The sequence below is a fragment of the Melanotaenia boesemani genome, chromosome 12, assembly GCF_017639745.1.
Source record: "Melanotaenia boesemani isolate fMelBoe1 chromosome 12, fMelBoe1.pri, whole genome shotgun sequence".
Taxonomy (NCBI): domain Eukaryota; kingdom Metazoa; phylum Chordata; class Actinopteri; order Atheriniformes; family Melanotaeniidae; genus Melanotaenia; species Melanotaenia boesemani.
Genome location: NC_055693.1, coordinates 10,448,348 through 10,475,707, shown reverse-complemented (window position 1 = coordinate 10,475,707; position 27,360 = coordinate 10,448,348). Strand labels below are relative to the sequence as shown.

The 27,360-nt window shown below is 39.1% G+C and overlaps 1 protein-coding gene across 2 annotated transcripts; it reads left to right on the top strand.

Moving 5' to 3' along the window:
* Positions 1 to 43: 43 nt before the first annotated feature.
* On the top strand, positions 44 to 25,976 carry cwc22 (CWC22 spliceosome associated protein homolog). 2 transcript variants are annotated; one of them, XM_042002051.1, is made up of 20 exons: positions 44 to 146; positions 1,319 to 1,375; positions 1,497 to 1,696; positions 3,899 to 4,254; positions 4,756 to 5,010; positions 5,218 to 5,346; positions 5,590 to 5,758; positions 8,639 to 8,692; positions 8,797 to 8,932; positions 9,382 to 9,588; positions 9,700 to 9,762; positions 9,846 to 9,941; positions 12,018 to 12,099; positions 12,472 to 12,532; positions 18,740 to 18,817; positions 19,968 to 20,120; positions 20,245 to 20,372; positions 20,714 to 20,815; positions 22,098 to 22,270; positions 24,909 to 25,976. In XM_042002051.1, the coding sequence occupies exons 2-20, from the start codon at positions 1,321 to 1,323 to the stop codon at positions 25,763 to 25,765; spliced, it is 3,354 nt and encodes a 1,117-aa protein (XP_041857985.1). In that variant the 5' UTR covers positions 44 to 146; positions 1,319 to 1,320; the 3' UTR covers positions 25,766 to 25,976. The 2 variants fall into 2 exon arrangements, with proteins under 2 accessions (XP_041857985.1, XP_041857984.1); XM_042002050.1 differs by having other exon boundaries at positions 3,893 to 4,254.
* The last annotated feature ends 1,384 nt before the right edge of the window (positions 25,977 to 27,360 follow it).

The following is a 27,360-nucleotide window of genomic DNA, read 5'->3' as shown; positions in this document are numbered from 1 at the left end:
TACGACCACTAGGGGGCGAAACGGCAAAAAAACGTTTAAGGTGAAACCCGGATACAATCTGTGACCCGGAAGTAAGGTTTGTAATCGTAGGAAGTTTTCCGCCAGAAAACGACACTGATTTAAGAAAAGACGAAATACAAAGACAGGTAAGATGATACTTATTATATCGAACATATCTTAATACAATTGCGAAAGAAGCTTTAAATTTATAGAAAGACAAAAAAATAATCATTGAGTTTTCATTAACAGACAATTGAAAGGGTCTTTTAGATTAGCTAGCCGGGATTTAAGTCGCACTAGCAGCCAAGCTAGCTTTAGCACATACAGAAACACATGGCGATAAAACTTGAGATGTTTGTCAGAAATGGTTGTGGTTGTGACTGACATTATTTTTAACATAACATGTCCACAGAACCCTTTAGTTACCAACTTAGACGCAAAGACCTGCTTATTTAGTTATTTACGGTCTAAGTTGTGATCACTACTGACATTGGTGCCTGCATTAGCTTTAGGTAAATCTAAGCTAGTTGAATAACTTTACATTAAACTGTCTTGAAATTTTATACCATTAAAGGGATAAGCAATCTCGTTGCTATCATTCTTATTAAATATCTGATTAGCTCTGACACAAAACAATTTAATATAACAAAAGGGACGTTACTTCCAGAAAAAGCCCTCGACAGCCATTTGGACTCTGTTAATGTTTATTTAAATATTATTCAAGTACAAATTTCCATTACATAATGTTCCACTGTCTGAAATTATTTAATCAATGTAGTCGTGTCTATTTTCTATTATTACCTGAGTTGATTGTGCTTGACTCGACCAAAACATGGATTCGTTAACTCACTCCGATCTAGTTTCAATTTATCTGAGTCATACTAATGCCACAAATGTTCAAACCCTATTTTTCAAATTGAAACTGCTCATAACTAGAGAATATATATGTATGACTTTATCAGAGTTTGTGAATTACTAAGAAATTAAAAGGATCGTTTGAAATATTGATCACAAAAAATAATCATTTCAGCATTCATTTTATTTAGTCACTAGAGCGGTTTTTGTGTGTTTTTAGTTGTTTTCAAAATGAATCCCTGTAATTGCCACCCATCCTTAAACATGTATCTCTAAAGTTGGAGTTTTTTTCCTGACAGACATAGACACTGAAAAGACATTTTGAAAGGTTTTTATGGCATTAAGGGAAATATGGGGTCGTTGACTACACACAAAAAAAGGCTTCATTGCTTGTTAGCTGAACTTTCCCGTTCTTATTAATAATGCAAATGATGTCTATGTGTGTTCTTTTTGTCTTTTTCAGGCATGGACTCTCCAGGCAGAAACCGAAGTCCCAGTCCTGTACCAAGAGAACAAAGTGGTATGTAAAACTTGCCACTATCATTTTATGTTTCCTTATGTGTAGTAAAAGTTGTTAGTTAGTTCTCCAGTTATACTAGCATTGACAATTGACTAAAATCTTTCGTTTTCTGATTCTGCAGGGTCCTCAGAGGATGAGTCCAGTCCATTAGCTGGGAGGCCCGAGCAGGCCAATGCAGCAGAGAGAAGCCCCACAGAGCAAACATCTCCTAAGGGCAAGTCTGCCCCCTCGAGTCCTGCCTCAAGCAGCTCAGACAGCAGCAGTGATGATGAGGATAAACAAGCACTGAGGAAGATAAGGAGCAGTGTGGCTCAGATAAAAGTAAGAAGACATTTCAGCAGATGTTTAAATCTGACATGTTTGCAAGCACTGAGGAGTGTGAAATAAGAGCTGAAAAGAGAAAGACTTGGACACTCCTGATCTCCAGGATTTGGCCTCTTAAATGGAAAACGTAGCAGTGGCTGGACTGGAGTAGAGCAGCATGTTTGGTCATCTGATAATATTTCCTTTTGTTGAACAGAACTTCCTAAAAAACAAAACAAGAAAATAAAACCAAATTAGTCTATTCGAAGCCGAGACACCCATTTTTATGAAAAAAGTACTCAGACAAAAAAAAAATATTCAGGAGGCTTATAATAATTCTGATACACACAGACGAGGATTGGGTGATAAAACGATTTAAAAAATTAGACTGCTAATAAAATAAAATCAATCTTGGTGAAGTAGACATTTTTAGTCTCTTCATTTAAAGCGTGACTCAGTTTGGTCCTGTGAGGGCTGCAGTCCTACAGGTTTTCAGTGTATCCCTGCTCCTCCAGCACACCTAAATTAAATGGATACAACACCCTATTAAGTTCTACACAATAACTCATTAATTTGAGTCAGGTGTGTTGGAGCAGGGATACACAGAAAACCTTGGACTGAATTGAATAGCCGTGGTCTAGCAAGCTGTGTATCCCTCAGCAGACTCTATTCCATTAGCCGATGGAAATTCACTTCTAAGTTGGTAGCTGACCACCAAGAAAAACCCGAAAGGGTTTTTTAAAAAAAAAAAAAAAGTACTTAAAAAACATTGAACTTCCAGCAGACTGAGGAAGGAACCTGATCAAAGGAGGAAATGAGTGTTGCCGAAGGGAGTCACAAAAGTGGGGGTAAGACAGTAACTGAACTTGAGAAAAAGGTGCCACTATGTCTGTAATATAGAAGTGGTTTGAATTCAGTAGAAAAGATGAAGAAGAGATTAAAACAATCTGCAAAGTTTGTCGTCTGTTGGTGAACACCAATTCAGGAAATATGGTAATGTGTTTGATCATCTGAAAAGGTATCACCCTGGCAACTACACAGAAAACATAAAATGCAGCCAGTGTAACTTGGTGCACCAGTTCCTGCAGTCTAAAACAAAAATAGAACAGCCATGTATTTTCGGGAAAGAGGAGCGCCATGGTGCTTCTGGGGTGTTTCAGAAACACTGTGCGGTGCCACTTGTGGAAGCACTCAGATTGACTAGAGTTGCTGCGATCAGCTGCGAAACTGCACATTAGCGACGTTCTACGTTCGGTGGAACTGAAGGGCTAGTGTCATTTGTGACTGCTCCCTCATGACAAGCATTTCAAATGAAGCAAAGATATTACAAAAGTACTAAACTGTTTTATAGTTTTACTATATTTGCTCTGTGTTGCAGTCAATATTATACTTTTGAAATTGGTCAAGATCAGTCAGTATAAAAAATAATAATGTTATATTCTTTTTTTCTTTTACGTTCTTCATATTGGCCAGCCCTAAGATATACATGCCTGGTTATTTTAGTAAACAGTTAATAATTATTTTATGTTTTCTAAACCTCTGCTCTAAGGCTCAGTGACTTACCAGTCTCAGTAACAGTCACTGGTGTTGTAATGGGTTTCGTTTATGATTGTGGGATGGTTTGACCTGAAACTATTTGAAATTTTAATGGAAGAGCTGGATTCTTTGGCAATTATGTCCTGGTTGCTTTTAGTAACCATTGTTTAGATGAGTTAAGGCTACATACTAGAGCATCAAGTCTTAAATGATGAAAGGGTTGTCACCGTGGTTTTGCACAGCCCAAGGTGACATCATTATCTGCGTATTGTTCAACCAATAATCCATAAAAAAGTGATAAGTTTGTATGATGACAACATGCCTGGATGGAGGCCTGGAAAAAATCAGCTGGTCTAATTCTCAAGGAAAAAAAAAACTCTGAAAAAAGATGCAGCTTACTGACTGACAGAATCACAAATTGAAGAGGACTTTCTGTCGACAACTGTCATCTGAGACATGAGCTCCTCAGTAACCTGCAGGCTTTTACTTAATGCAGGAGCTGAACCAGACCCACTCCACGCTGCAGGGTTGTTGCTTTCATTCAGCTTAAATCAGACTTAAAAACGGCAGCTTGGTTTGTGGTAGTCTCATTTTCTCAGAGAAGTCTTGGTTCGGATGGTTCCCGACCATCTGGAAAGAAAGAAGTAACACAAACACACCACTTATTTGTTGTTTCAGAGATCCAGATCCAGATCCAGAGAGCAAGACAGATCCAGGTCCCGGGAAGAAGACAGATCCAGTTCCAGAGAGAGAAATCGATCCAGATCCAGGGAAAATAACAGATCCAGGTCCAAAGAAAAAGACAGATCCCAATCCAGAGGAAGACACAGATCAACATCTACGGGTCGTGAAAGATCAAGATCCCGGTCCAGGGGACGAGACAGATCCAGGTCCAGGGGACGAGACAGATCCAGATCCAGGGGACGAGACAGATCTAGATCTAGAGGACGAGACAGGTCCCGGTCAAGAGGACGGGAGCGATCCAGATCCAGAGAGAGAGACCGGAACACAGACCACTTTGACAGAAGACGCTATGCTCGGTAAACCAGACCAACACAGTGTCATACATGCTGCTGACTTTTTATGTTAGTGCTAGGAAAGCCTGCAGCCTATACTTTAAACTGTGTTTAGGACATGGATGGATGGACTTCTTTTTTGTTCTTTGTATAAAGTCAGTATGATAACCTCCTTAATTAAAAACGCGGTACATGCTTGACTTAATTATTGACAAAATAAGGAAGATAAACTGATATAATCCAAAATTAAGCAGACACAAAATCACAAAGCCAATCTAAGTTAAATTGATAAAACTAGATACCTTCTTAATACATCTGCTTCGTAACAGCTTAAAACCTTTTTGATTAGCTGATTTAAATGTAATAGACAATGATGGATGAGATCAAGAGGTGCAAATTGAAGGTTTTTTTAAAAGCCCAGAAAGAATGAAACTTGCATGAAATGTGACCAGATTTGAGCTGCTAGGTGTTTCTCAGCTTCACAAAAGCCAGACATCAGTGATTTTTTTTTAAATTGTTCCATAGGAATCGTTATGATGATCGGCGTGATGATAGGGACGGGCGTTTTGACCGGCGAGCAAATCAAGATGCAGTGTCGGACCACAGGAGACGTGGTCGCTCAACCTCCCCTCCCACTGACAAGGAGCCAGTTGCAGCTGATGAGCCACCGGTTAAGAAGAAAAAGGAGGAGCTAGATCCAATCCTGACGAGGACAGGTGGCGCTTACATTCCTCCTGCCAGGCTACGCATGATGCAGCAGCAAATCACTGACAAAAGCAGGTAAAAGGGTGTTTAATCACTTTTATTTTAGGCTTTTAATTACAAGTAGTGTTTATTGCCTGCTCCTGTTATCCTTTTTTCATGGCAGCTTGTAGAGAGTTCATTTATGCTTTGAAATGATATAAATATTCTGCAGCCGCTGCAGTGAAATCTCAGCAGTTTATTCTTTACGTCAATTTAACCGCTGATATTCCGTTCCCTCTGCAGCCTGGCCTACCAGAGGATGAGCTGGGAAGCTCTGAAGAAGTCCATCAACGGTCTGATCAACAAAGTCAACGTGTCTAACATTGTCAACATCATCCAGGAGCTGCTGCAGGAAAACATTGTCAGGGGGAGGTGAACATTATCTCACAAACGCCTGCACAATTAATGCATATTAGTATTTGTGGTTTTAGCAACATGTAAAGTTAAACTGAGTTTATTTGGCTTGTCTATCCATTCTCCTTTAGGAGTAAACTTGAAAATAAATTATCAAATGGTTTAGATCAGATGAAATTTGTTCCCACAGTGTCTTTAAAGAGGAATAAAGTCTGGAGCTTGCATGCAGCCTGAAAAACTCCTCCCTGTTTGTCTTGTCAGGGGTTTGCTGGCTCGTTCAGTGCTGCAGGCTCAAGCAGCTTCTCCCATCTTCACTCATGTGTACGCTGCAGTTGTCGCCATCATCAACTCAAAGTTCCCCCAAATCGGAGAGCTGATTCTCAAACGCCTCATTCTGGCCTTCAGGAGGAGCTACCGCCGCAACCTCAAGGTACCTGCCTCCCTGTTATTGCGTCGTACATCATAATAACGGCAGTAACGACTAAAGCTGTGTTTTGATAGAAGGGGGGGGGGAGTATCTTAGGTAAGGTATCATTAACTGTTTAAAAAACAAATTCTGCCACAAGAGGGGAAATCAGACAAGTGTTTATCATTACATCCTGAAGTTTTGATTATGTAGTGGAGATGTATGGTTCACACCTGCTTAGCAGATCACTTTGACCTATAAAGCAACGTAGAAACTTTTGGGTTGGGGGGGCTGAATGTGTAGGATGGGGTAACATGGGACAAAATGGAGCCCAGAGAGATTGCTAGTAGGGCTGCACAATATATTGAAAATTTACATACAATCGTAAATGACAACAGCTGTGGCACTAGAGCACATGGAGTGAGCGTTTTAAACTCAAAAGGAACAAGAGGAGCGAGGAAAATGTGAATTCAGAAGAACTTATGGTTAAACAAAACTGCACATCGGCTATTTCGAACTACATTGGTTAGAAGAGAGATGACACTACAAACACAGCTACTCTGCAAGACATGTTGAATACTTGTGCCAACCACCGTAGGACACGTTTAATCTCCACTGCCACCTACAGGACAACCACAAGGACATAGATGAATCCAGCTGACGTTTTGTGTCTTGCGGTGCCTCTATTGCGAGTCCTAATTACCGTGTATCTGTTGATAAGGCAGCTCTATGGGTATCTGGACTGATGACATTAGACAGTGGTCCACTGTTACCAATGAGGACATCTTACCTGGCGTTATCAATGTTATTTTGTTTTTCATATTAGTCATCGGTCCATTAATGTGTAAAACTCTGCTTCATCTGACAGAAACTGCTTTTGGCAATCCACACTTAAATATAAAACAAATCTCCTTATAATTGATCAAAAGTTAGAAAAGAAACTGCTTCAAATTTTGTGAATTTTTATTCTATCTCTAGTATTTATACTGAAGGACTCCATAGTGCATAATCTGTTTGTTTCTGACCAAATGATTTTTAATAAGAAGACGGGTTACTAAAATCTAGCATCAGCTAAAACAACACTAACTGTGTTACTATAGCACAAGCTATAAAGTTCAGCAGACACTATTGTTTTGGTACTTCTGAAATACATGTAGATGTGTCAGATCAGATTATTCAGTAAAAAGGTTATCCGAGAACATCTTTAAGATAAAAGAAAATAGTTGATGTTACATAATTAACTGTAAATGAATCGATATCGAATAGGATTTAGTCGAAATTGAAATAGGCTTTTGTGAATTGAATCGATTCAGGAAATTAGTGACGATACCCAGCCCTATTATTTATTTTATCGCATATCATATCTTCATCGCAACTTTCAACAGTGTTATCACATATCTCATGTTTTCCTAAAATCGTGAAGGCCTAATTCCTACCTTTCTGACGGGGCCTCAACTTTGCCAGCAGCTGCCACTATTACGTGTGAATGAGTCGATAACGATGGTGGAAGCAGATCTACTTGTTTGGGCTTCATCTCTCCCCCGGAGTCAGGTCATTCATTAACTGAACTTGTACTATAAGCATAAAGTTCAGCTACATACTGGTGTCACAAACATGATCAGAAAGAAACATCAACACCTAAAACAATCAATTTACATAAAAGGTTTCCCTTAAAGACACATTTTCAAGTATTCCAGTGCGTACATTTGAAAAACATAAATTTAGTTTTTGAAGCCCCGATTTAAAAGAGATTCTGTTCTTATTTTAGTTTGTATTAAACAATTATTAAACTTTTAATGACTTCAAAATAATTTCTGTGGTAATGTGGTTCTGCATTGCTTGGGTGAGTGTTATTTTTCTGTTGTAAGGACAGGGAACCTTTTATTTAATTAAGTTGATTAAATAGAGTTTCCTGTTAATTATATTTAATGGTTCAGACTTTTGCAGTCTTCACGGTAGCAGGAATAAAGACGACTGCTCTGGAGAAAGGCAGCAGTGCTGCTAAATCTGCCTGTTATCAGTGACTTTGGGCTTGTTGTTCTGTTAAGTCTCTTGCAAATATCGCCAGTTGTGGGTTTTTGGGCTTGTTTTTCTCTGAGTGTAGTTGCTTATTTGGGCTTGTCCTACTTCTATTATGAAGGCCCCCTAAATTCTCTCACAGCTGTCCTAAATATCAGCTATTATGTGAGTCCAGACTATAAGAGGGGTGATCTAGGTCACAATTTCTGATAGCCATCAGAATGTGCCACCAGTCAGTCGTCTTCTAAGACATACATGCTAACTGAGATAGGCAGGCTAAAGCTAAAGCATGCTGTTAGCCGGCTAAAAACCAGGGTTGTGCTACACTCTCCCGTCTTGCCGCGGATATTGGATACCTGCCAATCATAAGGATACGCTCCTAATTATGCCAAATATCAAGATTAAATAACATCCAAATGGATGAGTTACAAAAAAAATTCACCCCCCCTCACAGTTGTCATGAAGGTAAACTTGACCTATTAATCCTGATTTATAAGGTAAAACGAATGAGAACTATAATTAGTGCTTGTGTTGTGAACAGACAGTCATGTTTCAGATATTCCTTGAAATGGGTGAAATCTCTAAAAATACCAGTTCTGTAAATAGAGGATCAATTTTAATCTAAGAGTAACGGCTTCACCCTTCTTCACAGACATGGAGATCTTCCAACTTAAACAGCTTGAGGCAATATGAGCTCAAAGTACCGAGATGAGAAAGAAACTGGAGCTCAATAAGAGAAATAACTGGCAGGACTGGGAACTTTTGAAAAAAGTCCAGATAGTTTTTGCAATCTGTTTAGCTGTTTGAGACAAATACATTTTCTTCTCACTGATTCTACGTGTGTTATAACTGTGTGTTAAAACTGGTAAATGTCTTGTTTTCCAGCAACAGTGCCTGACTGCCTCAAAGTTTGTGGCTCATCTCATCAACCAGAATGTGGTAGGTCTAGCTGCTGTGTAGACTGCAGGCTTGGGAGTAAATATCCAGCTCTAAGTAAGTGTGTTTACATCTGTCTTATGTTTTTACTCTTGGGTCTTTCTCAGGCCCATGAGGTTTTATGTCTGGAGATGCTCACTTTGCTCCTGGAGCGTCCGACCGATGACAGCGTGGAGGTCGCCATCTCCTTCCTGAAGGAGTGTGGACTCAAACTGACCGAAGTTTCCCCAAGAGGGATCAACGGTATGTTGTAGCAGTAGCAACTCTTCATCATCCTCATTGTCATAGAAAGCAACAAAAACTGATAATCTCAGTCGGAGCCGAAGTGCTGGCTGATCTTATAAATGAAGATTATGAAGGATTATTGTCTGGCAAACTTGAATTAAGTCCCTTGAATCATTTGAATCATTACAACAAGATAAATAGTTGATCAGTAAAAAGAATGATCATTTAGAAGAAGCTGATTTTTGGGTAAAATGAAAGTGTGAAGGCAGAAGGAGCTACTGTTTGTATGAGAACTGTCTTCCCCCGGAATAAAACTGCTTTGTGTCGCTTGGGACCTGGAAACTCCTGCAGTGGTTCCGGTTATATTTAAAGCCAGTGATTCTGCCATTCTGTGAATGAGACTAGGAAATATTACCGCAAATGACCTGAAAACGTCAACAAATTCCTTCTGTTTTTGTTTTTTCCAGCCATATTTGAGCGTCTCAGAAATGTCCTCCATGAGTCGTCTATAGATAAGAGAGTCCAGTACATGATCGAGGTTATGTTTGCTATCAGAAAGGATGGTTTTAAAGATCATCCAGTGATCCCAGAAGGCTTGGACCTGGTGGATGAGGACGACCAATTCACCCACATGCTGCCACTGGAGGATGAGTACAACACCGAGGATGTCCTTAGTAAGACTTAGAGAGGCATGGAGAGAGCTGGAGATTAACTTGGCTGCAAAATTCTCTGCAGAAATTAGTATGCACATATAGCAGCATTAATGTGTATGCACATGTTTACAGACGTGTTCAAGATGGACCCAAACTTCCTGGAGAATGAGGAGAAATATAAAACCATTAAAAGAGGTGAGGAAACATCAGACTCCGTACTTTCCAGTGAGCCGACACCTCCTTCACAGTTTAACCAATCATCTGTCGCTTCCTGTCAGATATCCTGGATGAGGGTAGCAGTGATTCAGGGGAGGAGGGAGACGGCAGTGACGAAGACGAGGACGATGAAGAGGAGAATGAGGAGGAAGGAGAAGGTAAGATTGATGAGGTTTTCTTACCTTAAAGTGATTCCACTCTATACACGATTCGACTAAAAGGCCAGAGAAACTGCTCTAATGTCGTCTAGTTGCATTGTGGGAATTGTAGGAGTTGGTGTTTTTGGAGCTTTATTCATTACTAGAAAACATAGATGTTTACAGTTTAAAACATTTGTGAATGTTGCTCTAAGCAGCACACTGAACAACATAAACAATCAGACATTGGTGAGATTTTAGATATTAAACAGGAGAATTGGAGGAGCACCAACCTCATGTTGCACTGATGTTGAGTGGGAGCCATGCAACATGAACGATCTTTGCACATGCTAGGAAGCACCATTGCTAACACTAAGCATGCAAAAATAATAGGGAAAAACTCAAGTTTACTTTTTTAGGTTCTACTTTTGCACATTTACTCATCAGATATTATTTTACATAGGACTGGGCGATTAATCGATAAAATCGATAAATCGAATTTTCCATTTGTGGAGATTTATTTTTATGAAAATCTGGATTTTTTTCCATAGTTAGTTAGCAGCTAACTTAGCCCTTCCTCCACACCAGAACGGTGTTTGTCTCACAGATTTTCAGTGAAGTGACCCTTTACTCATGCCTGGGATTTAGCTGTGTGTATAACTGCAGTGAGAAATGCTGCTCTCTTTGAGATGCAGAAGTCAACTCACAAACCCTAGTTAAGAGACAACTTTATCAGGGGAGTTATTCCTGCAGTGGATCCTGTATGATAAAGATCCGGATGGAAAGAGATCACGTGTACATTGTGTCGCATATTTCTATGTAAGATATTAGGTTGTTTATATGGTGGAAAATTTATGACATTATATGCTTTATTTTTGCTGGCATTCATCTATATAAACAAATGTTTTTAATAAGTTTATGTTTTGTAAAAGAAAGAAAGAAAAAAAAAAAAACTATTAAAATCGGATTTGGGTATAAAAAAATCAGAGATTTTATTTTTAGGCCATATCGCCCAGCCCTAATTTTACACAATATTATTTTTCAGAAGTTTAGATCATGATTCAAAGGTTATTTTTACTATAAATGTTTTTTCTTAGATGAAGCTAAAATAAAAATTTTCCTACTGTGTTCCAGGTGAATTTATTCTGACACAGTAACACACATCTTAATTTTGACCTGATTGTCTGTAATAATCTCACATGTTTCAGCTTTCTTTTGAGACCAAGATTATAGGCCAGGCAAGATTATTTGTATAGCACAGTTCAACAACAGGCTGATTAAAACTGCTTTACAGAATACAAGAAGCATAATTTATAACATTAAAAACAAAAGAAAAAGGAAAAAGGACAGTGGATTAAAAAAAAGTATTAAATATGATCCAGTTTAAAAATTCAAGCTTATACATACAGCCACTTTACTTGTGAAGATATACTTCTTTGGTATTTATTTTGAACAAAAATAACAAATAAACAGCAAAATTGTTTAAAAATAAAAAAGCGCAGGATGAAGTAATAAATGATTTATTTCTCCCCCCTTTCATTTAATTTGGGTATGTCATTTTGGACAGGAGGTCTGACTTCATGGCAAGGTTGAAGCTCAGAGTTTTATTGCTTTCTGGTGGTTTAGGCTGCCCACATGCTGCACTGGCGCTATGTTTTTTAAGTTAGTCTGATTGGCTATTATAACTCTGTTCTCTGACATTAATAGATTACGCTTTAGCCAAACAAAGACTTGGAGCCAATTTTCTTGGCTGGAAGATGATTCTCTGGCAGAATCGGAAAGAACTGGCTCTAATTTAGGCTCCGGCTTAAAGCCGGTGCTGGAACCGCTTTAGTGGAAAGGATGTTTGTAGATCAGCGCAACAAAAATCTATTTCAATGGATCTGCATCAGCAAAGCTTTTATTATGTAAAAGCAGTTTGAGTTTTTTCAGTTTTGCGACGACACAGAAATTGAGTTGCTGATTAAAAACAATTTGAACAATTAGAACTTAAAAATGTTCATTAATCTTATACAAATTATTTGTCTTATTCTATAATGAGCTTGATATTAACCAACCATTAAAGATGATGCATCTCTCTGGTTGTCTTCCCCTCAGATGAGAAGGTCACAATCTTCGACCAGACAGAAGTCAACCTGGTAGCTTTCAGAAGAACCATCTACCTTGCCATACAGTCCAGGTATGCATGGGCACTCAGAGAAAGACACACACTTATAAATACACGTTGGCACAGTTGGTGACTCAGTTTTCTCTCTGGGTGTTTGGCAGTTACTTACAGCTCCTGCTATATTTGATTGAGCTGGACTATTATCTAAAGCTGTGTTTAAAGTGCTGAGAGATGATCTGTCTTTGTGAGGACCAGTTTGAGTTTTAGGCATCAGGAGGGAGGGTTTTTTTGTCCAGTCCTGACACACCTACACATGGCTGTTGGCAGCTGTTAAGCTCTTTCAAGTATAATTATATTATGGTCCTCACAGCCTCGTTAGCAAGTCTGAAACAAAAACCTCCACATTTACAGATTGGTTTATTGATCTGTTTATTGTTTTTGCAGCTTGGACTTTGAGGAGTGTGCTCACAAACTGATTAAGATGGACTTTCCTGAGAGCCAGACCGTAAGTCCAATAAGAAAACACACACATATACACAATGATTACCTTCGTTTACCTCAGTGTTCAGTCATGAACCAGTGGTTTTCCTCTTAGAGTGAAGATAAAAACAATAGCGACACTAAAGTATGGGTGAATAAAACAACTTGACAACTGTTGTTAACAAGTTCTGTTAAAATGCAATGCTCGAAATGAGTGTGGAGAAGAATTGATCGAGGGAGTTAATCGCACAGCAATGCCCGCTATATTGAGGCACTATTAGCCATCTGAGGGCTGATATCCTCAGAGTGGCTTTATAGTGGAAGACAAAGAAAAGATTCTATAATATAGAATATATTTTGCTCAAGTTTGCAGTGACTTTGCTGATTCTGCACACATGTACCAATCTTTCTGTTGGATGAGTCCCAGTGAAGCCTTGCTGCACATTGACGTATCTCTGGGCAACAAGCTGAAGCTAAACCCTACATTGCCTTCTATGCATTCACTGACGTGATTGTAGTAAAAAAAAAGTTGTATTGGACTTTTGTGAATGAGAAATCCATTGTAAAGTGGCTTGTAAAACTTAGAAAATGCTAAAATCTGCTATGTAAGTGTGCAGCGACAACATATACCTCTTAGTCGGTAGTTTACACAAGTCGCATACCTTCTAACCATTGTGACACCAGATTGATATTCTTCAGATCAATCAGGAGAGGTTGAGGTTTGTTTAAAGCATATCCAAGTCTCAGCAGTACACATTCCTGAGATCTGCCAACAGATAGAGCTTAACAAAAGAAATAAGGCTCAACGTCATATCAGCCCCCATGCTTAGTTATATTCCTCTGTTTTGCACCTTCATGATCAGGTTTAGCCAAACCAAGCCAACTTTATTTATAAAGCACTTTACGACAGCAGCCACTGAACAAAGTGCTGAACATAAAATAACTAAAAATAATAAAAGATTAAATAATAAAAGACAAGACAATAAAATCAATACAATATAAAACAATACAAACAATAAAAGCAAACTCATACTCAAAAAAGGTTGTTTGTTCCTCCCAATGAGGAGTAGGAGGATGGAGTTACGGGGAAACCTGGTCCTAAAACTGATGATGAGAATTTGTTTGTAGTTTGTCATTTACGTTTTTAGTCAAGGGTCTACAGAAATGGCTTTTTCCTGGTGCCATCACTGAACTCAAGTTGTAGCTTTATTTTGCATATTTGTATTCTGTTTTCTGCTATAACAGACATTATTATCTGTTTGGTTGCATTAATACAGGTATATATTAACCTAAACATGAACTGACAACATAAGCTGATCCATCTACATTTTCTGATGTTGAAGACAGACAACTCTAAACTATTTAGTGGCATTACAGATGTTTACACGGGGATGTCTCATTTTATAGGAAAATACCTCAGCAGTCTTAATTTTCTAACTCAGGGCAGGGTTTTCCGCTACATAAATGATGGTGGCGCACCTCCATGCCTTAAGAATTATGTGTTTTATTTTTGTTTCAAATGTTACAAATGTAAATTATACTGTATGAATGGATCCATATGAACATAAAATCTATATATGTGCATATTTACAGACCATAATAAAAGTGTGAAATTATACTCAGGGAATATGACACTGCTCTGCAAATAATTTCATTTTGAAAAACAATTCTCAACTTCCTGTCCGGTTCTGCCGTGGCTCGCTCGCGATTGGCGGCAAAAAGATGACAGAGCGGCGTGATTGTCACACCCTCCATGAGAAATGAGAACTTCTCGAGACCGCAAGAACAAGAAAATTGTGCTATAGTCATAGCTATGATATAGCTATGTTATAGCTTCACTGGGGATTACTGGGGGGGGGGGTCTGTATCCTTTTGTTCAATTAACAAATTGACCTGGTTATTTCATATTTAATTTTTATTCATATTGTTATTCATATTTAATGTGAGGCTTCATCTGTGACAGGGCGGGGTTGTGCATTCAGTGGTGTCCATGTCTTTAAATACCAAATGTGATGTATACATTTTCATACTTTGTCAGCACCTCAGTCAGCTGTTCATTAAATAAGTATCATAAAGAGACTAGTGGGGGAGAGAAAAGTGGTGGCAGAGCCTAGAGCTCATCAGAGTCAGATGTACTTTATTAATCTGAGAAATGTCAGTGTTACAGCAGAATTATAAAATGACAGAGAAAAAAAAAGAGTAAAACTAAGATCCAAAAATACTATATTCTTGGCACACTTCATGCAAAACCCTCCCCCACAGTTCAAAAAATCCTGGAGGAAATCCTGCTGTAGGTAATTATTAAAGCAAGTGACTATAAGCAAGGCAGTGAAGAAATTCAGTTTACTCTTTGCTAATTACCTTGAGTACCTTGCAAATTCAATCATATAATACATGTTCTGTTTTACTTTCAGCAACAATAGAGCCATGCAGAGCTTTTTGTGTCATAAGAGTCTCATGAGCAAGTTAAAAATGAAAGATGATTGTGTTTGAGTTGGTTGAATAGCATCTTAAAACAGACCTTCCTCTCTGTAGCTTCAGTATTTGTCCAGCAGTGAGTCTCTTCACATCAGCAGCACAGAGGATGATAGAGGAGAGGATGGATGATGCCACAGGGCTGTCAGACAGGCTTGTAGCTTTTTTAAACCATGAATCCCAAAGCTGCACCAGTGATCAGCTCAGTGAGGCTGTTTTGAATGTTTTGAAACCAGTTTTCCATTTATTAGTCTACATGTCAAGAGAATAAACAAAGATTATTGGAAACAAGTTTAGCATAATTATCCCCTTTGCTGCAGGCATGCGAAGACTGTTGCCATTTTTGTATTTGCAAGGCCGATAAATTTGGTAATCACATTTCGTGTTCATCACAAAGCACAGTTTATGAATTAGTTGCATATTTATGACGAAGATGCACCTCTTTTTTAATCCACTTATCGTCTGAAAATGCCAAATTGGTTCAACTTCCTGAAAATGTGGTTTGTGGTGCTGTCTGACTAGATGACGCTGATAAAGTGACTAGAGATTAACAGAGGAAGAGACGATTTTTGCCTCTGTATTTGTGTGAATTAGAGGCTGACATTTTTTCAGGAATCCCATGGGTCACGGGATTCCCGCGGGATGGGAGTCAATTTTACTGTTAATCACGTGATTGGGACGGTACAGAATAAAAAGTTAACAGGAGTAGAAGGGAGAAGGAACCAAACGAAAACAAAAGAAAGAAAGGGGGGGGGGGGCCCGCAATTTTGTAGTTTTTGCTCAATAAACCCACACTGTAACCAAGTAAAAAACGAACTACACTACCCAGAAGCCAACACTGCTTACCGGTGTTGTGCCATAAACTGAATGTCTGATAGAAACTGATCAGGCGGCTGCCCAGCTTGTTAACGCTGCATCACACAGTTTCTCTCTCTGATCTGCGGCTGTTCCTCTCTTCATAAAACCCACATAACACGCAAATGCAAGTGACAGTGTGTCCATACTAACAAAGAAAGTCTGCTTTTGCAAGTGCTTTAACAGATTAATTACAGCACAACATTGTCCCATCAAGTGATTGTCTGCCAGAAACTGATTATGAGGTACTACTACGATACTAGTTGGTCAGTAATCTGTACGTTAACTCCTGAATGAAAGCGGACCACTTTCATAGATTCTGCATTTTATTGAAAAGAAATGTACTGCAATCAATTAAAAAAAAAAGCCATGACCAGTGGAAATGAAACTTTGTAATAGTTTCTGATTACAGCACCTCTGCAGCTGCAATTTATCCGTGTTATGTTGGTTTTATACCGAAAGGAACAGCCGCAGACCAGAGAGAAAACTGCTGCTCGGCGGCCGTCTCATCAATTTCTGGCAGACATTTAATTTATGGCACAACACCGGCCGCTGCTTCCCCACCGGAACTGAAATAAGAAAAGGAATGGAGTTAGCAAACACCCGCGGAGAAACCGATGTGGCAAAAAATGATTTACAACGCAAAGTTAGAAGTAATGACGTGTCTATTAGGTTGGTAGAACTGGTTAGAAAAGGCGGATATGTTAATGAATTTCACAAGAGTCGAGTGCGGCGGTGTCAACACAGTGTATGTCGCTTGTAAAACCTGTTTAGATAATGACATTTAGAAATGAGCGAAATACAATTTTATATGTTCTCTTTGGGTTTATTCAACTTTGGTAGACATGGTGTAAACCATGTACTGTTTTATTGTTGTTCCCTTTTTTTTTTTTATTGTAACTAAACTCAAAAAAAAAAAAAAGGAAAGCTAGAAACACTTACCAGCTGGTCTTAAAAAGGTGAGAAGCGGAGCCATTCTAAACGGGAGCAGGATGGGATCGGGAGTAATTTTATCAGGATTGGGACGGCCCAAGATTTTTTTCTGTGGGAGTGGGATGGGACAGGAGTGAAAATCCACTCCTGTGTCAACCTCTAGTGTGAGTGTGCTGCCATACTGTCTTCCACTTTTTAACAGCTTCACATCTGTGTGTGTGATCCTGAGGTCGAATGTAACAGTAAAAGTTGGTTTCAGACGCTGACAGCTGCAGGTCAGCTGCGTGTGTGAGAAACTTCACACGTCAGAGGAATATCAGCTGTTGTATCTTTATGAGGACACAACTGTGTGTTTGACAGCTTGTTGTGTGATGAGCAAAGCAACATCTTGTTTCTTGCCTGTCACTTTTTATCAGCAGTGTCGGAGCAGGTTGAAAATTTTTGTGATTTGCTTTTAAATGTTTCCAGATGACTTAAACTGAGACTTGAGAAATAAATGGGCTTAAATATGCACATATGATGAAATGCAAAGGCTCATGCAATAAGCCTTCATCTTCTCAGATGGGAATAGGAACGGTCACAGTAAATAATGAAACCATGTACACTATACTTGTACTGCATATTAGGCTTTGTATGAAAGCTATGACAATGAAAAGTAGTCCTGCACAGGATTAACCATAACTAAATGACTTACAGAGCCTCTAATGTTTACATGAACTTGAATGGCATTCAGAAGCGGCTTCTTTTGCTTTTCAGTTTGTCATGTTTATTTTTTGCTTCCAGCAGATTACAAGCCCTTTACTGCCAACTTCAGTTTGTCTTGTTCATTCATGGCAGTCATCCTGTCTTAAACATTAAATGTAACATCTCAGCACATCTTGGACTGAAGTTTAAGACATTATTTCAGCGGCTTGTAAACATGATGAGAAATAACACACACAATGAATATTTAATGCTGTAGAGGTGTTGTGATTACGAAGTTGTTTAAATACTTAGTTAATAGAAAGTTTAGGGCAGGGTTCTTCGACTCTGGTCGTCGGAGCCCCTGCCCTGCAGGTTTTAGCTCTTTCCTTGCTGGCATTCACCTGGTCCAAATTAACAGCTCGTTTGTAGGCTTGTGCACAAGCTGATAAAGTGTTTGTTTGAATTGGCTTTGTTGAAAAAGGGAAATAACTCAAAATTGCAGGGCAGTGGCCCCTCAAGAAACTTGAAGAACCCCGTTTTGTTTTTTTTGTATCGATTCAAGACCCTATTTGTGAGAATTAGCTTCTTTTGGCTCCATCAACTCAACTCTACCCAACTTTATTCACTGCCTGTGCAAAAGTCCTCAGCCACATCTAATTTTATATTCTCTTTATATTTTGCTTCTAAGGAGCCAAGCTTTGCTTGAAATATTTCAAGTGTCCCTGATTACCACGGCAGCTCTCCAGGCTTTGCTGCCTTTTTACTCATTTTCAGTCCAGTTCTTGTATCTGACCATTTTTTTTAACAAAATTTCTTGTTTAATTCATTTATCACTTTGAAATGATACTTAGAGATGCCACTAGTGCAGACAGCTGATGCTGAAGGGAATAATATGGTTTTGAAGTTTTTAGTTTCTAATTTATGGATTTGTTTTGTTTTCTAGCCTTTTTAAGAATTACATGATTTTTTTTCCCTTTATTTATATGCTTTATAATTTTGTCCTTGTATCACCTTACAATGATAAAATCCAGTTTGCTTGTTTTTCTGAGTACATTTTCTTCACTTTTTTTTGCTCTGTTCTGTGTCTTTTACTTAATCATCTCACAATTTCTGGTCCGCTCTGTAGATGAACTAATTTAACAGTTTGGTAATATTGTGGATTAAATGTGCAACTTCGTTGTATGTATAGAAGTTGTATCGAAGTCTATAAGTGTGCATGTCTGTATGGAACAATGATAGCTGATCTTGTCTGTATAGGTGACATGTTTTGTGTTTGTGTGAACAGAAAGAACTGTGTAACATGATCCTGGACTGCTGCGCTCAACAGAGGACCTACGAGAAGTTCTTCGGTCTGCTGGCCGGGGTGAGAAGCATCAACACATTAATATTGCTGTTCCTCTAAAAACATAATGTTGATTCAAAGGTTATCTTTTTTTGCTGCATGAAGCAGCAGACAGATTTATGTAATATTGTAACTGGGACAAATGGAAATTATTTGTCTCTTCACTAAGCTTGAATCTTCCTTGGGGTCCATAACCCAGTAAAGAGTGTCACAAGCGATGCCCCAGACCTTCTTTTCAGAGAGGTTATAAGAATTAGATTTCTACATGCTAAAAATCTTAGCTCATCTTGTAGATCATCAGAAGTCTGTATGAGAACGAACCATTTCAAACTCTGTTGTTACACAGAGGCTGGTTTTGGGTTTTCCTGGATTGCAGGAAGTATTTTTGAATGAGTGTGTCTATGACTCTGTACAGACAGTTGACTGATGCGTTTTCGATTTAAATGGCATGCCTCACAGACACATTCACTCAGTTAGAGCAACAAGCAGGTGCAGAGTCCCGACCCAAACAACAATCTGTGCAAAGACGCCCCCAGTGTGCAAACTGGAGGGCAGAGTTGGAAAAATTTCACTGTCACTGCAGATAAAACAGTCTGGTGGCACTCTGTAATGAATGTTGGACCTCTGCGTTCTCTCTCTTGCATCCATCGTTGAATGTGGAATTACTCAACTGTGAAGATGCCCTCATTCACCTAACAGCTGATTCTGTGTCAAAAAATACTTTTAGGAGAACGCACCATTTCTGCAGTCAGACAAAACATGCAATGCCAGGTTGCTCGCCCTCATACACAGCCTCCAGCAGTAAAGAAATTAGTACATAAATGAATGAATCAACCAACGGCTGGAAAGCCTTGCTGTGAGGGACCCATGTCTACCCAATTAAAAAATAAAAAAAAAATAATTCCATAACCATTTAAATTTTCTTCTCTGACCTGCTGATGTAATTGTACACAAGGACAACTAAGACCAGGGACCCCCAGAACTTTTAAAAGTAGAAGTTTGTAAGGGACTTTTACATAAGCTCAAAGTAAATAAATGTAATGAAAAACTTCAGCTAGACCAATGTGCTCCATCTTTCTCTGGTTTCTGGTTTTACCTATTTTTATCTTATCTACAGGAGAGCAGAGGGTAACATTTGAGTGTGTGTGTGTGTGTGTTTGTGTGTGTGTAGAGGTTTTGTCTGTTGAAGAAGGAGTACATGGAGAGTTTTGAGGCGATATTTTCAGAACAATATGACACCATTCACCGCCTGGAGACCAACAAACTGAGGAACGTGGCCCGACTGTTTGCTCACCTGCTCTACACAGACTCTGTACCATGGAGTGTAAGGACACACACAAACACTTTTAAACACACTCCAGCATGACAATTAAATCCATCCCAGTCTGAGTAAACTCAAATTAAGTCCAGTCTCATCTTTTGTTTCTATTTTCTTGCTTCTGGACCAGGTGTTGGAGTGCATTAGGATGAGTGAAGAGACCACGACGTCGTCGAGCAGAATTTTTGTGAAAATCCTTTTCCAGGAGCTCTGTGCCTACATGGGCCTCCCGAAACTTAACCAGAGGCTGAAAGACCAGTAAGAGGAGACACAGACACTCATTTAGAGACATGTTTTGTTTTTTAATGTTGATATTTTCTGTCCATTGAAAGATGAATAAATCTGCTGCTGTTATAAACTGTTGAATGTGAATCCCAGTTGAAGTTGTTAAGAAACTTCTTCAGGAATCTGGGGACATTCAGTGGCATGTAGAACCACGTTGGTTATAAGTGGCAAAGCAAAAGTCTTCTCATAAATGTTCAGAATTTTTTTAATATTGCAAAATAAAATACAGTGTAACCCAAATACGAACCAGGAATTGGGAGCAAATAAACAAAGCGGTCATACACACTGATTTAATGTGCCATCTTGTGTTACAGGACACTGCAGCCGTTCTTTGAAGGTCTCTTTCCTCGCGATAATCCCAGAAACACTCGCTTCGCCATTAATTTCTTCACCTCTATTGGTCTGGGAGGACTGACGTAAGTGGTACATGCCAACACCCTGATATTTTTATATTATTCAGTTTATTTTAAACTGACAATGCACATTTAGGACATTTCAGTTTGAGTTTAAAATGTAAATGTGCCATAGTAAGCAAATGAGCCTATTTTCAGCTGTAGTCCTTGGCAGTTCAACATAATATACAGTAAATGCATTACAAAAAAAACATTAAATTGTTAGCAATATAAAACAAGTACATTAAAGTATAAGATATATGGTAGGCCTGTTATTCGTAAGTGGAAGCTTGATTACTGAAATTTAGTTTTAAAAATTGGATAGCTGGTGCTCTTTATTCACTGGGAAGACTCTTCAGGTAGTTTTTGGCCCTTACTGAGTAAACTGGTTGCCCAGATTTACTGCGTCTCTAATGTACAACATTGTCTCCTCTGGAGCTTGATGCTGCTGATATCCTGCTTTTCAAACTCATGGAGTGGGGGAGGTGCAAGCCCATGTAATATCTTAAAAATAAGACGGACATCTAAAAATGTGAAAGATTATCAAGATTTTAAGTAAATTATATATATTTACAATATGACAGTGATGGTTACTGATGGGTTTTTGATCCAATGCCTCCAGTGTCTGTTTATAAAGGGCCTCTGTTAGTTTCAGAGTTGTCCTGTTTGCTTGAGACCAACTTGTAAAACAGGATATGTGGGAAAAGATCATGGCATGCAAGAAGAGGTTAGCTGCCTCTGCTGTTAAATATGGTCTGATGTTTTTTTTAAATTACCTAGGATAAATTTAATAGTATTGACTACCTGCTTTTTGGAGGTTAAATTGGGGTCGAAAATAATCCAAGGTATTTAAAATCAGATACAGCCATGAGCTTTTCTCCTTCGATAAAAACATCAGGTTGGTCCAAATCCTGACCCCTGGGGTACTCCAATATTTCACTTAATACATGTAAAATATATGTACTATCGATATGTATGCTTTGTTTCCTGTTAGGTAGATAAGAGCTCATCCATTTGATGGCATGTGTTGAAAAATTATAAAAATAGGATAGTTTTGTCTGATGGTTCACTGTATCAAAAGCCTTTTTAAGGTCGAAGAACTCTGCACCTGCCTCAACATCTTTATCCAGTTTTGATTTGATATTCTCTAAGAAGTAGCAGTTAGCTGTGTGTGTTTAGTGGTTGGTGCGGAAACCAAATTGCAGTGGATGTGGAGGAGTGTGGTCTAATTGTGAGCTATGTGTATCTGCATCATGGTGCGGATAGTGTGTACAGTGAACATAAAAAAACCCCTTTTATTCATCAGGGATGAACTGAGGGAACATCTGAAGAATGCACCAAAGATGATAATGACTCAGACCCAGGAAGTTGAATCCTCTGACTCTTCATCATCGTCATCATCCTCTTCCTCGTCCGACTCTTCCTCATCAGACTCTTCTAGTGAATCAGATTCAGACTCCTCCAGCAGCAGCAGCTCAGGTTTGTTCTCCCCCCCCCCGTCTGTTCACTTTGTAACCCACCCCAGTACTCCTGTATTTGAAAACACAAGGAACCATTTTTTCCTTTCATTTTTTGTCTTTTTAAATTTTTATCTAGAAAAGTCTTTGCACTGAATCTAAAGCTAGATACAAATGAGGAAGATTAGGCACTGTGTGGCTCTGTCAATGTAAGATTTTGGTTTCTTGAGCTCATATTTGGCTGTTAAAAAGATTTTTTTTGAGCTTCATCTGGGATGTAAAATACATACAGAGAACCTCTGATTTATCTTTAGAGCACAGAAGCTGTTGATTCGGACTAAACTGATGAGACATGTATGTTTAGGGTTGATTAGCTGTTGTGTTGCAGCTGTGGCATGATCACCAAAGTTGAACATGACCACTCCAAACATTGCTTATGATTTCAGTAGAACTGAAACAACACATGACAAAAACTGAACTGGCTCGGTGCTTGATGTATTTTCTAGCTGAACAGTGCAGATACACACAAGTTTGAGTTAAGCTAGTTTGACTTGGTCTTGTCTGAGTAGGGCTGGGCGATATGACCTAAATCTTATATCTCGATATTTTTTACCTGAATCACGATATTCGATATATATCTCGATATATTTAGGCCTGTCGCGATAAGCAATAAGTCAATTAATTGAACGATAAGAAAATAAGAGCACGATAAGTTTGCCGGCCGCGATAATTTTTATTAGTCCCCCCTTTACCATAGACTGTGTATGACAATAGGTTTCACTATGGAGTATTTCGACTAAACGCTCTGGTTTCTTGCGGAGTGATCTCTCTGGTGTCATACTTGACAGCAGCATGTTGCAGCACGAGCCGGTAAGCCGCATTTGTTTTGCAGGGCTGCCAACACGCAATGGCCGTGAGACTTGCGTATTTAAGTGGCTTCTCACGCTCTTGCGCTAAACCTCCGATTCTCATGCTGAAATATGTAAATAAGTCGAATGGAGAAATAATAGATGCAAGCACCTCCTCTTTTATCATTTCGCTGCTCCCCACATGTAAGCAGAACACACACATTCTAGCTTACGACGTCAGTACAAAGCCCCCACTTCCTGGTCTACCGTAATAACCCCTGTAATCCGCAGGCACATTACGCAAATAGAGTCAGCCTATATACTAGCGTATTTGACAAAATACACATTAAGAGCAATGCCAGCTAATCGAGAGGTTTGGGAGGATTCCCAGTGGGCCGCATTACTTTTGGGCCGGCGTCCCGGCGTATGTGAAAAGGCGCTTTTATTTATTTAGTTTATTGATCTTTGAAAATGTGTACTTGCATTATTATGGCATATGTCATTATATTAGTTGAGAATGGTCTCAAAATGACACATTAGAGCTTTGCGCAATATTATCGTTTATCCCGATAATTTCTGAGAAAATTTATCGTACAGCTAAATTTGTTATCGTGACAGGCCTAGATATATTTATTTTTGTCAAGTAACCAAAGAGACAGTTCTAATTTACAGCCTTCTTTGCTAAATATATTTTTATTAAGGATCAGCAGCAAATGTGCATTAAAACAGCTGACTAAAATTAAAGTACGTTTATATTAAATTAAATGTTCCTAAAACTAAATGAATTAAAAATACTTTTCAATGACCATAACAAAAATACAGCAGTGCAAAATGCAAAAGAAAAGATGCTTTTAACTCGAAACAAGCTGTCTTGATATAAACGATATTCCCTCCTTCTATATTGCGTCTGATAAAGTCTCGATATTTTTGAAAATCTCGATATATTGCCCACCCCTATGTCTGATTATACTTGAACAGGACAGGAGTTAATCACAGTATGTCAGATGCTGCGAGGCTGTCCACAGAAAATTTTTGCCATTTTTTACCTTTTCTGTGGGAGATTATTGTACATGTATGGGTAGCCAAATTGCATTCATGAGCATCTTTATGTTACTACTATGGTCATTTTGTCAGATGACATTTCAGCTGTGAATCAAGCTTTTATGAGCAGAGCAGCAGTCTGGAAATAAGTACAAAGCAACAAGTTGAGAAAAGCCAGCTTTTCAGTCATAGTTTCTGATGTGTTTAGCTTACTGCCAAAACCTCAGAAAAACTTTAATAAAGCAGCTTTATTGGGAATTTGTTTTTACAATAATATGCACGCTGTCACTCAGGATTATTCTGTGCAGTGAGCATCTAGGACTGTTTGACTCTAGTTGAATGTAAACATGTAGGAATGATGGGATAACGTTGATGCAGCTAGTCAGTGGAAAGAAAGTGACGTTTTATTGACCAGTGACTGCCTACGGGAAGAAACTGTTCATGATCATGCAGTGGTAGAAGTTGAAGTTCATTTTAGACATCTAGTTTTGGTCTGATTTTGCTTAACAGAAAGTCCTGCAAATAAAAGTGAGAATCTGAAAATTTTCCAGTTGTAACCTGAAGCTGCATGAACAAAAGAACCAAACCATGTTGCAGCCATAGTCAAAAAGTATCTGTGGCGTCATGAAGTAACTGTCTTACTTCCCATTAAGACATTAAGTCCCTGGTACTGTCATATGGGGAAAAATGAATGCATTCTTATTCATTATAAAAATGTCTAAACATTTTCTTATACACTTTGTCTTTGAACTTTTCTCATTTGTCCTCTAGACTCTGACAACAAACACCGCAAAAAGAAGAGGAAAGGACAAAGTGAGGAGAAGAAGAAGAAAGAAAAGGACAAAAAGAGGAAGGGGAAACCTGACAAGAGGCAAGGAGGACACAAGAATGACAAAGACGAGGACGACGGTGAGAAGCAAATCAGGAAGGACAAGAGAGGCCGTGCGCATGATTTTGACGAGCATGTGCGTGAGGACACCCGGCGGGGCAGACGAGACGAAAGGTCAGACAAAGAAGAACGCCGGGAGGAAGAGGAGAGGAAACGAAAAACAGGCAGGCAAAGAGACGGTGAGACAAACAGAGAGCCAGCAAGGGAGAGAGAGAACGAGGAGACGAGAGACAGAGGGGGGGAGCGAGCAAGGGAGAGAGACAACGAGGAAAAGTGGGAGAGAGAGAGAGAGCGAGCAAGGGAGAGAGACAACGAGGAAAAGAGAGAGAGAGAGCGAGGAAGGGAGAGAGACAACGAGGAAAAGAGGGAGCGAGGAAGGGAGAGAGACAATGAGGAAAAGAGGGAGCGAGGAAGGGAGAGAGACAACGAGGAAAAGAGGGAGCGAGGAAGGGAGAGAGACAACGAGGAAAAGAGGGAGCGAGGAAGGGAGAGAGACGACGAGGAAAAGAGGGAAAGAGAGAGGGAGCGAGGAAGGGAGAGAGACGACGAGGAAAAGAGGGAAAGAGAGAGGGAGCGAGCAAGGGAGAGAGACAATGAGGAGAGGAGGGAAAGAGAGCGGGAGCGAGCAAGGGAGAGAGACAATGAGGAGAAGAGGGAAAGAGAGCGGGAGCGAGAGAGAGACGGAGAAAGGAATAAAGAAAATAGAGACAGGAACAGAGAGGAGAGGAGGAGGAGATGAAACTTCATCCCTGTGGCAGCAGAAATGATGGACTGATGACTGACAGATGAGTGAAGCCTCCATCTTTCTCCTCTGTCATCCCTTTTTATCTCCTGTTTCTCTGCTGTTGTAAATTTTGGATGCATCTTTGTCCTTCTGTCTTTTTTCTATTGTTAATATTTGTTGATGAAATGAGTTTAAAAAATTAAAATTTGCTTTAGATGTTTTGTAATCTGTTACTCTTTCTGACTCTTAATCAGCCAAAAATTTATTGTGTGTTGTCTTTAAGTCAAATATTAACCCCTTCAGATCTTAAGATTGTCTTAATAAAAAAAAAAAAACATCTAACCATGCATGTGGATGCTGCATTAGACATTAAGCTCCTACTTTTCATTTGACCACTTTCTGCAGTCCCCACCTATCAGTGCAACAGCATCCCCCTGGAAAACAGGGAACCAACAGCTGAGGAAGAAACACTACGGAGCCTGAGGTGTTATTCCAAACATTTCTGGCCTCCAAACACCCCAAGCAACACTCATTAGACTTCTGTGAGAAGTCAGCCCAATCTACAGAGACCCTACCACATAACCTATAGGGTCCAACATATCTGTTGCTAATGACCTTGTACCAGATGCTCCAGGATACCCTCAGATTGTTTTCCACACCCTGACTGGTCAGAGCCCTTTGAGGGAGTATGAGGAAGACCTACTCCATTTCAGGTTCTAGTTATACATATGATTGTTATATGCTTACAAACTGTAGTACACACAGTTAATAATCCTGTTGGAATGAATACAGTAAGTGGGTAGAAGAATAATTTCAATCATTTTCAACATTTTGATTTCCCCCCTCAGATAAAGTTTGGAAAAAGACACCACACCTACTCCATCTTTTTGCTTGGTTTAATTCTTGGATACCAGTAGGATCATGAGTGTGTTGCTTATTCTCCTACACACTTGGCAAGGGAGCTAAGATAACCACATATTACTGTTTTACACATCCAGACTCAAATAAATGCACAAACCAATTGTATGAAGGTGTTTATGTAGTTTCTGAATTATAAAATACACTAAAATTGTTTAAAGCTCATCTGAGCTCTTCAACCACACTACACCCTCTTCCTATAAAGTCTCAAACTGTTTGGATTGTTGTTACATTTTTGCGAAATAGAAATAGTTTCTTAAAAAGAAGATGATTGCAAACAATCAAGTCAAGAGAAATGCTTGTCTGAGGGAATGTGTACTGTGAAAGCCAGGGATTAAACCACAGAACTTTTAATTGAGGCATAATCACACTTCCTCCTAAAACACAGCTCCTCTACTAACTTTGGATAACTTTTGTGAGCCTTGGTCTAAAAATCTTAAATTCTTGGTGATAAATGAAAAAAAATTGTCCTGTGAAAGATTTTATTTAATAAATATTAAGCCCCTGTGAAGTGGAAGATCCAACATGATCTTAACTTTACCAGAGGATTTGTGTCCACCTACCTCCAAGAAACATTTCTGAAAATCAAACGTGTGCATGAATGCACCTCCATCTGTAACATATTTGTTGAACTGCAGACACCTAAAAAGAATGGGTGCATATGTTTGTCCTCCACCTCTCCAACTTCCATG